At 42.0% G+C, this 12,458-nt stretch overlaps 1 protein-coding gene across 3 annotated transcripts in view; it reads left to right on the top strand.

Annotated features, from left to right (window-relative positions):
* SCRN1 (secernin 1) overlaps positions 1–12,458 on the top strand; it is a 66,075-nt gene that overhangs the window by 10,851 nt on the left and 42,766 nt on the right. For all 3 annotated transcript variants that reach the window (XM_070369483.1, XM_070369481.1, XM_070369484.1), the window contains exon 2: positions 11,253–11,412. In XM_070369483.1, the coding sequence (XP_070225584.1) occupies positions 11,254–11,412 (159 nt within the window). In that variant the 5' untranslated portion in view covers position 11,253. The remainder of the gene's footprint in view (positions 1–11,252; positions 11,413–12,458) is intronic.

Genomic DNA, 12,458 nt, shown 5'->3' with positions numbered 1-12,458 from the left:
AGTTGTCCTTTGTATTCTCTATAAACTGATGCTTCAATCTAGAGGCTCCATCACTCCAGTCTGATCCTCTAAGCACATTTTAGTTACACATTGGAATATGAGTGTGTCTGATGAGCCAGGTGCAAACCTTCAGTGAGAGGATGAAGGAACATAGTAGGGATTGTTGGAAAAGTGGTAAACTCCTGACCAGTGACTAGTAGGAGGGAGGAAAAGGAACATTTATTGAGCATCCACTGTATACAACCACAGGACGGTGTACTTTCCATTTGATCTCAGGTATATATGAGTGCCCAACCTAGATAGCATATTCAAAAGCAGAGACATTACTTTGCCAACAAAGGTTCGTCTAGTCAAGGCTATGGTTTTCCCTGTGGTCATGTATGGATGTGAGAGTTGGACTGTGAAGAAGGCTGAGTGCCGAAGAATTGATGCTTTTGAACTGTGGTGTTGGAGAAGACTCTTGAGAATCCCTTGGACTGCAAGGAGATCCAACCAGTCCATTCTGAAGGACATCAGCCCTGGGATTTCTTTGGAAGGAATGATGCTAAAGCTGAAACTCCAGTACTTTGGCCACCTCATGCGAAGAGTTGACTCATTGGAAAAGACTCTGATGCTGGGGGGGATTGGGGGCAAGAGGAGAAGGGGACAACAGAGGATGAGATGGCTGGATGGCATCACTGACTCGATGGACGTGAGTCTGAGTGAACTCTGGGAGTTGGTGGTGGACAGGGAGGCCTGGCGTGCTGCGATTCATGGGGTCGCAAAGAGTCAGACACGACTGAGCGACTGATCTGGTCTGATCTGATCTGATCTATGAGTGCTATGTTGTATATGACATATGTGAAAATATGTCTTATTTTCACATGGGGCAACTCTGGCTCAGAGAGAGTTCATTAACCTGCCTATTTCCCATGGTTTGAAGGTGGAGTCAGGACACGAACAAGGGTCTCTGTCTGTAAAGTGTGTCCTTCTCTTGCCACTGTGCATATGGGACTACAAGGCTAAGTAAGTAGTGTAAATGAGCACAGTTGACCTGACAATGAGAAAAGAAAGAACCAAAAAGAGCAGTAGCGCAAGGCGGGGACCATGGGTGACACTTCCATTGGCCTCAGTATCGGGGTGGAGGGGACTGTGGCAGGAACCCTTCCCAGCTCCAATCTTGCTGACATGCAAGAGTGTGGACCCAGTGTTGCCAGATCTTTTGAGTTTTCAGGAGATGCTAAATATCTGAATTTCTATGGAAAATCTCTAGATTTGCCAATGTTAGCTGCCAATTCAGGTTAAAGACATACAAACTCACCGTATAGGCCAATGCTCTGAAAGAAGTGCAAGTGAAAGTTTTAGTCGCTCAGTCGTGTCCAACTCTTTGTGACCCCATGGACTGTAACCCACCAGGCTCCTCTGTCCATGGAATTCTCCAGGAAAGAATATTGGAGTGCGTTGCCATTTCCTTCTCCAGGGGATCTTCTCAACCCAGGGATCAAACCTGGGTCTCCTGCATTGCAAGCAGATTCTTTACTGTCTGAGCCACCAAGGAAGCCACCAGTTTAGGCCAGTGCTGTGGACCAAACCAAATAAATGCACAGCCTGCCATCCTTAAACCAGCCCATGCTGCTCAGAAATGTGACAGTGAATGAGTGGCATTGAACTCTATAGGAATCAGCTGTCAGAGGTAGGTGTTGACCTTGGACTTAGGGAAAGGGAATAGTGACCAGCTCTTAAAAGACATTAAGTGACAATGGAGCACATCTTCAAAAGGTAAAAGAGTACTAGATACCGTAAGGAAAAAGCCAAGTTTCTAAAGTCTGGTTTGTTCAGATCAGATCTTGACAAAGGAATGACCTTCATCACGTACCTTTTCTCACCCTCACGGTGATGTGTCCTTACTGTGTCCCAGATGGCATTCTGAGCGCTTTTTGTTTGAGCTCATTTGAACCTCACCATAACCCTGTTGTTATCCCTGTTACAGAACGGTGACACGGGGTTGAGATTTGAACTCAGATTGCTTCCAAAACCTGCCTACTCACTCAATACCCTATGTGGTCTTCCATTAGATAATTCCTCCTTAAAGACACTGAATATTAGAAGCTGGAAATCACTGGCTCTCTAGTCCTAAAGCTTTGTGCTCTGCTGTCTTGAGCTTTCAATAAGACACTTAATAGCATCTTTTTTATTTATCAGGCAGAAATTGATGAGTCTGATGTATGTACCTTCCATCAACTGGTGTTTTCATCTCAATTCAGTTGGATAATTCCTTTTCCAAACACCGTATTTATTCCTTACTATCTCAATAGCAGATAAAAGATAGGAAAGGAAATTTATGAGTGAGTATCATTTGTCCTGTTTTCAATTCAGCAGGAATGTCAATGATTTAAAAAATGAATTTATCAATAAATAGTAGAATACATTCTTCTTTGCTTTTCTGAAAGAAGGTAATTAATGTACATGGACTTTAAACTTACCCAATCTGCTCAGTAAAGCTGGGAGCTTGGAAAGTAAGGACATTCGGCTTTCATTTCTTTGTGCAAGTAAAGATCCTTTGTCACAGTTATTTGCAAGACAGCTAATAAACCTATAGCTTATACAGACAGTCATTTTCTTCCTCTCAGGCAATTCAAGGCTTTCTTATTACTGGGTACGGTGACCGATGAGGGCCACTGTAGCTTTTTTGAGATAAAAGGGGCAGGGTAGTTTGGCATTCAGACGAAGAAAACCCCTCCTTGGCTTGGAACATTCATGCCCTTCAATAACTACTCACTGAACTTGAGGACAAAGACCTTCTTTCCCATGCAGCTACCTCCTTCCTTGTCTAGACATTCTGTAAGCGGTCTCCTAGTTACAGAGGTGCAGCACTCCAGCCCCCTAAGCCTGTACCCAGCCTCCATCACCAGTCAGAGGGGGGATGTTGGGCGACGCAGCTCTGATGCTGTGAGCTCAGGGACTCTGCAGTTGTAATTCCCAAGAGGAAGTCGTGAATCCTGTAAAGATTTTGATGGTTAGAAACTGATCTTAGAAATACTTTCCCACAACTGATGGCACCATATCTAAAGCTGCCCAGGCCACTACTGTAGCCTTGAGCCACCTGTGGATATTTGATTTTTAAAAAATGTTTAATATGGTAAAAAGTACACATAAGATTTACTATCTTAACCATTTTAAGTGTACAGTTTAATTGTGCTAAGAATATTTGTATTATTGTGCAACCAATCCCCATAAGTTTTTCACCCTGCATAACTGACTCCGTGTATCCATTAAACAACTGTCCATCCTTCTCCCTATCCTGACGCTCCCTGGTCCAGCCCCTGGTAACCACCATTCTAATTCTGCCTCTATGAATTTCACTACTCTAGCTAACTCATATAAGTGAAATACAGCATTTGCATTTTTATGACTGGCTTATTCTATTTGGAATAAAGTACAGATAAACGCACTTTGAAATATTCTTAACAAATACTTCTAGGAAATGCCTGTCAGTTTAATTGTCTACAAGGGTTAAATTAGAGTGTTTCATTAATTGGAGCCGTTAGTTTTCCTGGCAAGAATCCCAATTGGTATTTACCACAAAGAAGCCTATTCAGTAGACCTGCCCTCTAAGCCTGTTGCTTTTAAAGATTTTTGCTTGAAACCCGTAGTAAAGAAATGTTGTATTGTAGCCCAGTGCCTACACTTCTGTGTGTATGTTTGAATGTAAAGTTTCTTGCGCCAGCGCTTAGCCTTCCTATGTGAGATGCACATGTTCTTTTCTAAAAAATGTTGATCTTGTCCACTAGGTTGATTCCATAACCCACAAAATGACCACAACATGCTGTTCAGGAAACACTGCTTCAGACATTCCTGGGTTCAGTTTTAGGTGTGTAGTATAATCCTGTATCCCCATCCCCACTTCTGGATCCTCATGACTCAGAGATTGCTTCAGAATTGTGCCTCAAAGCGAGCAAGTTAAGAAAAAAAGCCATCAGTCATCTCTTTATTTCTTGAGTAAGCTTTGTTCATTGATTCTGATGCTGGTTTAAGTAGAGTGTAGTTATAGAAAACCCATTATTGAATAATTATTCTGTTTTCTAAAGCTGATTATAAATGATGAAAAAAAAAACTACGCAATAGATTTCTGTATTAGCATGTATGATTGGGAGTTAATTAAATTTTATTTTATTTTTCTTCAGAGAGGAGATTATGATTTCTCATAATGCTAGATAAGATAGAGGGAAAGGAGAGAAATTGTAAAGTCAGTCTTTTGTTTCATACATGAATGATTTAACAGTTTATAAAAATACTGTAAACAGAGACTTCAAAATACATATTTTATACAGTATATAGAAGAGTTAACATCTCAGATTTTTTTAGTGGAATATCTGGTATGTTAGCCAAGATTATGACAGATAATGGGAACAAAATTGAGATCCCTTGAATCAGTTTCAAAAGAATTTCATCTCAGGGTCAGCAGAAAATTGACTTTCTGATTGGCTAGTTTTTCTTTTCCTGTTTAAGGAGGCGACTGTAGGAGGCCTGCCCGCTATTTGTATAAAAAATAGTAATGCAAATTTGTGTACTCTTTGAGTAATTCTGAATTGGGCAGACTGTAAAGGAAAAAAAAAAAAAAGAAAACAAAATACCAGAGAATGACTATAATACTGAATAAATAATTTGTCCTAACTATAACTCAAATAAGAATTTGCCAGTTTTGAGATTTCTTGTTTTTGGCCTTGCTACCCAGCTTGAGAGATCTTAGTTCCCTTACCAGGGTTGGTAACCAGGCCCCTTGCTTGGAAGCACAGTGTCTTAACCACTAGACTGCTGGGGATGTCCCCAGTTTTAAAATTGTGGATGTTGGGACACAGAAATAGAGCCAAATTTTTAATTTGAAATTAAATTCCTAAATTGGCAATACTCCCAGGTTTAATTTTTTTTAATCTTTTTTGTGTAATTAAATAAATATAAGTACTTGTAGGAAAATCAAAACAAAAGAAAATATAGAAAAACAAAGCATTTAGTGGTCAGGCTACTACTTCTGGTTTTTTTTTATGCATATTTTCACATAGTTAAGATAATTTACTTTGGATCCCCCCTCCACTTCCCCACACCATTTCTCCATTCAATTAAAAACGGTTCACAAACATTTTAACGGTTTTATGGTGTTCCACCATATAGACGTAGCATAAAATTTTAGCCACTTCTCTGATGCTGGACAGTTAAGTTTGGGCCAGTTTTTCACCTGTATAAATACTGCTGTAATGCACTCTTTTGTGCATAAATCTTACCCATATTCCTGATCATTTCCTTGGAGTGTGTATATGTGTATTAGTTGCTCAATCATGCCCAACTCTTTGTGACCCCATGGATTGTAGCCCTCCAGGCTCCTCTATCCATGGAATTCTCCAAGCAAGGGTATTGGAGTGGGTTGCCAGTTCCTTCTCCAGGGGATTTTCCCAGTCCAGGGACAGAACCTGGTTCTCCCACACTGCAGGCAGATCCTTTACAGTCTGAGCCACCTGGGAAGCCCTTCCTTAGAGTAGACACTTAGGAAAGGAATTACCTTCCATCTGCTGCACTGTCTCCTCCCTAATGTAGCAACCTCTTTGAAAAGTTGTCTGTGCACCGGTTCCACTTCCTTCCTAAAATCTGGCTTAGAACCCGTCAGTGGCTTTAGTGTTTATTGTGGGATAGACCCTAAAATCCCTACCACCTCCTATAAGACCCAACAGGAACCAGCCTGTCTACCTGCCTCTCAGCCTTTTTCCCATTCTCTCTGGCCTCAGCCACACTGGCTTTTCGATATATTGACTCCTTCCCCTTCTCCAGCTTCAGGGCCTTGAAACCTGCATATCCTCCTTCTGGAACAGTCTCCCCCCACACCCCCCGCCTCCCGCCAGCCATCTGTCTTTTGAGGACTAGGAAGTGAAATATCTGTTTAGAGGAAGTAGTTGGAAGTTTGAAGAGAAGTGAAAGTATCAACAGTTCATTTAGGAAGTGAAGAGAGGAGCTGACCAGCCAAGTACACAAAGGGTTTTCCAGGTAGCAATGAGGGCCACTTTCCTGGTATATTCAGAGTTAGGAATGTGAGATTCACATCAAGGAAAATGGAATTATCCTCCAGGGCTGTGATCACCTTTAGCCTCTGGAAGAAGGAGCTTGCTTATAAACTCAGTTCAGGTCCTGAGTTCAGTAGCCTCTTCCTAATGTTTATTTTCCTCCCTCTTTTAAAAGTATCATGCCTCTTTTTTGCTAATTCAGTATAAGTGGGTGATAGCCTGTTTTGTCATTAAAATAAGTATCATTGTGCTAAGTCGATTCAGTTGTGTCCCCCCAGGCTCCTCTGTCCATGGAATTCTCCAGGCAAGAATACTGGAGTGGGTAGCCATTTCCTCCTCCAGGGTATCTTCCCACAAAGATAATTGAATCTACATTTCTTCTGCCCCTCTTTGTTAACAAGAAGTTTCTTTACCACTAGGACTACCTGGGAAGCCCTAGAACAAATGAACGATTTCACAAAGAAGTACTTCTGGAAACCTCAATGTGAAAATCTTCATTTCTGGGTTTATTGGAAAGTCGTAATGCTGCTCTGTCCAATAGAATTTCTACCTCCCATGTATGGCTATTTAAATTTAACTAAAGTTTGTAATAAAATTTTAAATTTAACTCCTTAATTATAGTAACTACATACCAATAGCCATTTGAGGCTGGTGGCCGCCATATTAGACAGTAGAGATAAAACATTTTTGTCATTGCAGAAAATTCTTTTGGACAGCACTAATCTAGAGAATAGACAAGGATCTACTAGGTTATCTCCGAGGCTAGTTGTTGTGTAGAATGGTGATCTAGGAAAAGCAAATGGACAATTTGCCTTGGCTAGTTTGCTGTAGGCTGTAATACATAGTTTGTTGATTGATTTAGCATTAAAAAAAAATAGACATAAAAATTCTGCTCCCTTCTGGCATTCCCAATCATTCCCAAAATTAAGCGGAAAAGCCAACTTCCCTGCGCTTCTGTTGCCTGTATAATGGTCGTGGTCAGGTGATTCAGATGACTTGTTGACCAAGCAGATGTCCAGGCTGAAGAATAAGTGCTCGTCAGAAAAGCCATCTGTGTTGCTTGTTTTCTGCAGATACATCTGTAAACTCAAGACCAGTGGATTTTTACTTTTTTTTTTTTTTTTTACCATTTTTAAGGATCGAGTAAAATAAGGTTCTGTTCATAGTTTTGATTGATGCCAGTACTTTTGACATGGCCCAACAGTTGGGAAGGAGGGGAATTCCCATTGCCTATGTGAACCATACAAAGACAAGGAAATGTGTCCTTTCTGCATGTTTTCTTCTGTGTCTGTTTCACTTTATTTGGCTTAGCCTGCAGTTCCTCTCACCTCCTAATTTTAGGAGCCCTCTATACAGGCATCTTATTACAATTATTGTAGGTCTTTCTTACATACATGGAGTCTTGGTTTGTCTGTCTCTCCCCTTCAAATTTGAAGATAATGTGGTTTTGTGAAAATGGAAAAGATTAAGAGGAGAAAGAACTGGAGACTCTTTATCTTCTCACCTTTTCTTTCCCTTTAAAGGACTGGAGGATATTTTCCTGAGCTAGAAGGAATGTCGGGGCTTCCCTGGTGGCGCTGTGGTAGAGAATCTGCCTGCCAAAGAAGGAGATGCAGGAGACATTGGTTTGGTCACTGGGTCAGGAAGATCCCCTGTAGTAGGAAATGGTAGCCCACTCCTGTATCTTGCCTGGAAAATTCTATGGACAGAGGAGCTGGGCAGGCTACAGTTCGGGTGGTTGCAAAGAGTTGGACACAACTGAGCATGTATGCAGCAGGAAATGATTTTCAGACTTAGGGACTCCCCTACTTCTCTGTGCCCTGGAGAGGGACCTGCCAGAAACACCGCTGGGAAGAGCTCTGACAGTCTGAGTGTGCATGTGCAGACTAACCTGAAGTAAGTTTGGGTACACATGTAGCAACATTGTCTCTCACAAAGATGTTTCTAAACACAGAAGGTTCCTGACTGTGACTTGATAGCTGCTCTAGTTGTGAGTGAGGAGAGTTGATTTTCATTGACGTGTTCAATGGAAATTTTTGAAACGCTGCCGTATTTGAACAGTCAGAACCCAGGTAGCCTCCATAGTTTTCTTTTTTTTTTTTTATTTACTCATAGTTTTCAAAATATTTTCTCAAACATCATTTCATTTGATATTCATGATAAATCTGTGGGCTGGAGCAAAACATTTGTGGAAAGAAAACTTAGGCTCAGAAAGGTAAAGTAACTTGCTCAAGGTCACACAGCTAGTAGGTGGCATTGGCAGGGCTGAGGTTTGAATCCTGGTTGCTTTTCTGGGAATATTGCTTTACTTCACATTTTATCTTAGGTTCATAAAATAAAACATTTAATTTGTAATTCATGGCACAAATATGATAGTTGGCTCAATAATAATGTTTGTTGAGTGTCTATAATTCAGAGAGTTGGAGAATGAGCTACTGTAATTGGGTGGCATAGGTTCTGCCCTCAGGGAGCTTTATTTGAAACATCTGAAGCAGTACATTTATAAATAACAGAGGCATGTTATCCTCAGACAGACTAGATGCATCCGTGTTTATGGATGCTGAGAAAATGACAGAGTTCTTCATAGAAGGCTTTTTGAAAGAGAGGGAGTTTTTGAATCAGATCCTGAAGGACATGTGTAGAGGCTAAGGGAGGGGGACTGCAGTGGGTGCAGAAGCGTGGTGCTGAGAAAGAGCTGTAGAGAGTCAACCGCAGTTTGGTGGAGCATTAAGGAAGGACTGAACACTTGTTCATTATTTATTGAGCATCTACCCTGCAGAAGGGGGGGGCTTCCCTGGTGACTCAGTGGTAAAGAATCCACTTGCCAATGCAGGAAATGAAGATTCAGTCCTTGGGTCTGGAAGATCCCCTGGAAAAGGGAATGACTACCCATTCTGGTATTCTTGCCTGGGAAATCCCATGGACAGAGGAACCTGGCGGGCTACAGTCCCTGGGGTCACAAAAGTATCATACAGGACTTAGCAATTAAACAACAACAGTAACCCTGCAGAAGACACTGTGTAGTACTGGGTTTACAGAGATGGGCAAAAGAGACATGGCCCCTGCCTTCATATTGATAAACTTTGGTGCGGGGAAGAAAGACTGATTACTGATCGTTGGTAATAAAATAATTACAGGGCTGTTTTAGATTGTGATCCTATAGTACAATTGACTGATGGTAGGGATCAGGGAAAGGAGTGCTGAGGAAAGAGGGTACAGCTTGTGCAAAGGCTGTGGAGTATTGAGAAATTAGAAAAGGGCCTCTCTCCTGGAGTTGAGAGGCTGGAGGGGTGAATATGTGAGATGAGGCTGGGAGACAACATGGGCTTGATCAGCTTTTGGTCTTTATTCTGAGAACCATGCGAACAATATGAAGGATTTTAAGCAGGAATGACATGATCAAACCTTCCTTTTATTTTATTAAAAAAAAATTTTTTTTGGACACGTGACGTGTGGTATCTTAGTTCCCAGATCAAGAACTGAACCTGTGCCCCCTGTGTGATGGCAGTGTGGAGTCCCAACCGCTGGACCACGAGGGGAGTCCTCAAGTCTTTCTTTTAAAAAGGTCACTTCGGGTGCAATGTGAGGAATGTTTTGGAGAGAGACTAATAGCTGATATAGCGTCACCCCTTAGGAGCAGTTACAATGATCCAGGCTTAGAGATGATGGTGGTTTGGTGCAGGGTAGGAGTAGTACAAGTGGGAAGAAGTGGATAGTTTCCGTAGAGATTTCAGTTCAGTTCAGTCGCTCAGTTGTGTCTGGCTCTTTGCGACCCCATGAATCACAGAACGCCAGGCCTCCCTGTCCATCACCAACTCCCGGAGTTCACTCAAACTCTCGTCCATCGAGTGAGTGATGCCATCCAGCCATCTCATCCTCTGTCGTCCCCTTCTCCTCCTGCCCCCAATCCCTCCCAGCATCAGAGTCTTTTCCAATGAGTCAATGCTTCGCATGAGGTGGCTAAAGTACTGGAGTTTCAGCTTTAGCATCAGTCCTTCCAATGAACACCCAGGGCTGATCTCCTTCAGAATGGACTGGTTGGATCTCCTTGCAGTCCAAGGGACTCTCAAGAGTCTTCTCCAACACCACAGTTCAAAAGCATCAATTCTTCGGTGCTCAGCTTTCTTCACAGTCCAACTCACATCCATACATGACCACAGGAAAAACCATAGCCTTGACTAGACGGACCTTTGTTGGCAAAGTAATGTCTTTGCTTTTGAATATGCTATCTAGGTTGGTCATAACTTTCCTTCCAAGAAGTAAGCATCTTTTAATTTCACAGCTGCAACGTAGAGATTTAGGAGATTGAATTTACAGAACTTGGTGATATGTTAGGCAATGGAGAAGCACATGGTAAGGATAGATTCTGATGCTGCAATGAGATGGATGATGGAGCTGGCCACTGAGACAGGGAACCTTAGGAAGGGACCCAGTTTTGGGAAGATGATGAAATCAGCTTTGGATATCAGTTAGGCTGGGTGTGTGGGTCAAGAACTCAAGGAGAGAACTGAGCTGGAATTATATGTGTAGGTCATTGGCTTGTAAATGACATGGGAAGCTCTGGGCATGGATGAGTTTTCCCAGAAAGAGCATTAAATGAGGAAGGAAGGACCAAGCTGTGAAGATATTTAGTGGCCAGGTGGAAGGGAACTAGCCAGCCCAGGAGCAGCTTGAGAGGTGAGAAGAAAGCCTAGAGATGATTGTGTGTGATGTCACTGAGGTAGAGTAAAGATAGATAAAAAGAGAGAGGTATCTTTCAGTTTATTTCCAGACCCATTTCCCCATCAGCACTCCAAAATCTATCACAGGGTAGCCATGGCCCTCTAGATCAAGAGGCACTTCTGTAGTGCACTGTTTTAAGGCGCAGTTATTTATTTTTCTATTGCTGTGACAGATTGCAGTGGGTATGTGTTTTCTGCCTGGAACAATAACCTCCTTTCCTTTCTCCTACGTCATTGCGCTTTTGGCTGTCACTGTGTTCTGTTGCAAATCTGAGCTCATTTAATCCCACAGAGTACTAAGAGTATCTGGTCTCAGTGGCTGTGTAATTCTACTCCAGACACCCCAGCTTCATTTGCCAGCTGGGATCTCCAAAGGAGCTCGCTGCACACAGTTCAACAGTAAAACTTAGTTAGCTGGTGAAATATGTCTGAAGAGCTCACTGGTGGAATATTCCATGTTAGGCCCGCTTCCATTCTCTCTCTGGCATCTCTCTCTTTTCAGGATGGCTGTAGCTCCTCCAAGTTACTGCTTTGTGGCCTTCCCGCCACGTGCAAAGGATGGTCTGGTGGTATTTGGGAAAAATTCAGCTCGGCCCAGGGATGAAGTACAAGAGGTTGTGTATTTCTCAGCTGCTGATCATGAACCTGAGAGCAAGGTTGAGGTAAGTCACGTGTTACTGTCTCTCCGTTAACACGTATTCTCTTTCTCTGGCTTTGCCCAGCACCTTGACTTGTTAATGTGGAAACCCATTTACCCACAGAACTCTCTTGTGGGTTCTGTTGATAACTCTTTCCATTCTCGTTTGTTTGTAGCCTTAAAAACCCGGGTCCAAAGAGAATTCATTGCTATGGCACATGTTTTATAATTAAGTAAACTATTTACCCACTCCAAAGTCAAATCTATGAAATAAAATATATTCAGAGAAGTCTAGCTTCTACCTTTGTATCATTTCTCTATTTCCCTTTTCTTCTATAGGTAATAATGTTTTGGAAGTTTGGGGTTTATCCTTCCACTTAAAAATTTGCATGTATGTGTAGCAAACACACTCACATGTGTATATGCATATTTGTCACAGTTCCTTTCTTCCTTCATTAGATGAATGGTAGCATGCTATATTGGAAAAGGCAATGGCAACCCACTCCAGTGTTCTTGCCTGGAGAATCCCAGGGACGGGGGAGCCTGGTGGGCTGCCGTCTATGGGGTCGCACAGAGTCGGACACGACTGAAGCGACTTAGCAGCAGCAACAGCAGCAGCATGCTATATATACTTTTTTCCACTTTGAATTTTTCAACTGAAACTGTTCTGCAAGTCATTCCATCTGGAGTAACCATCTTCATTCCTCATTTAGAGCTGTATAGTGTCTCATTCTATGAATGTAATCATAGTTTAATCAGTCTCATACTGATAGACACTTGGATTGTTTTCCAGTCTTTTGCTATTACAAATAGTGCTGGTGTGCATAATAGCCTTGTACACCTGTCACAGTGTCTGGTCTTGGTTTATATGGTTTTATCATGTTAAAAATTTATCCATCAATTCTTATTTTTAGTGCTTAAAAACCTGTTCATATTTTGGGGGATATCCCCAAAATATTTTGAGAGATAGGTGTCTAGAAATTTCTGAGTCACAGGGTATATAAGTATGTGGTTTTCTTATGCCTGCTTGCTCAGTAGCTCAGTCATGTCCAGCACTTTGTGACCCCATGG

Source organism: Bos mutus, chromosome 4, assembly GCF_027580195.1.
Source record: "Bos mutus isolate GX-2022 chromosome 4, NWIPB_WYAK_1.1, whole genome shotgun sequence".
Classification (NCBI taxonomy): Eukaryota; Metazoa; Chordata; class Mammalia; order Artiodactyla; family Bovidae; genus Bos; species Bos mutus.
The sequence above is the reverse complement of the archived record's forward strand: the minus strand, read 5'-3'. Positions and strand labels throughout refer to the sequence as shown.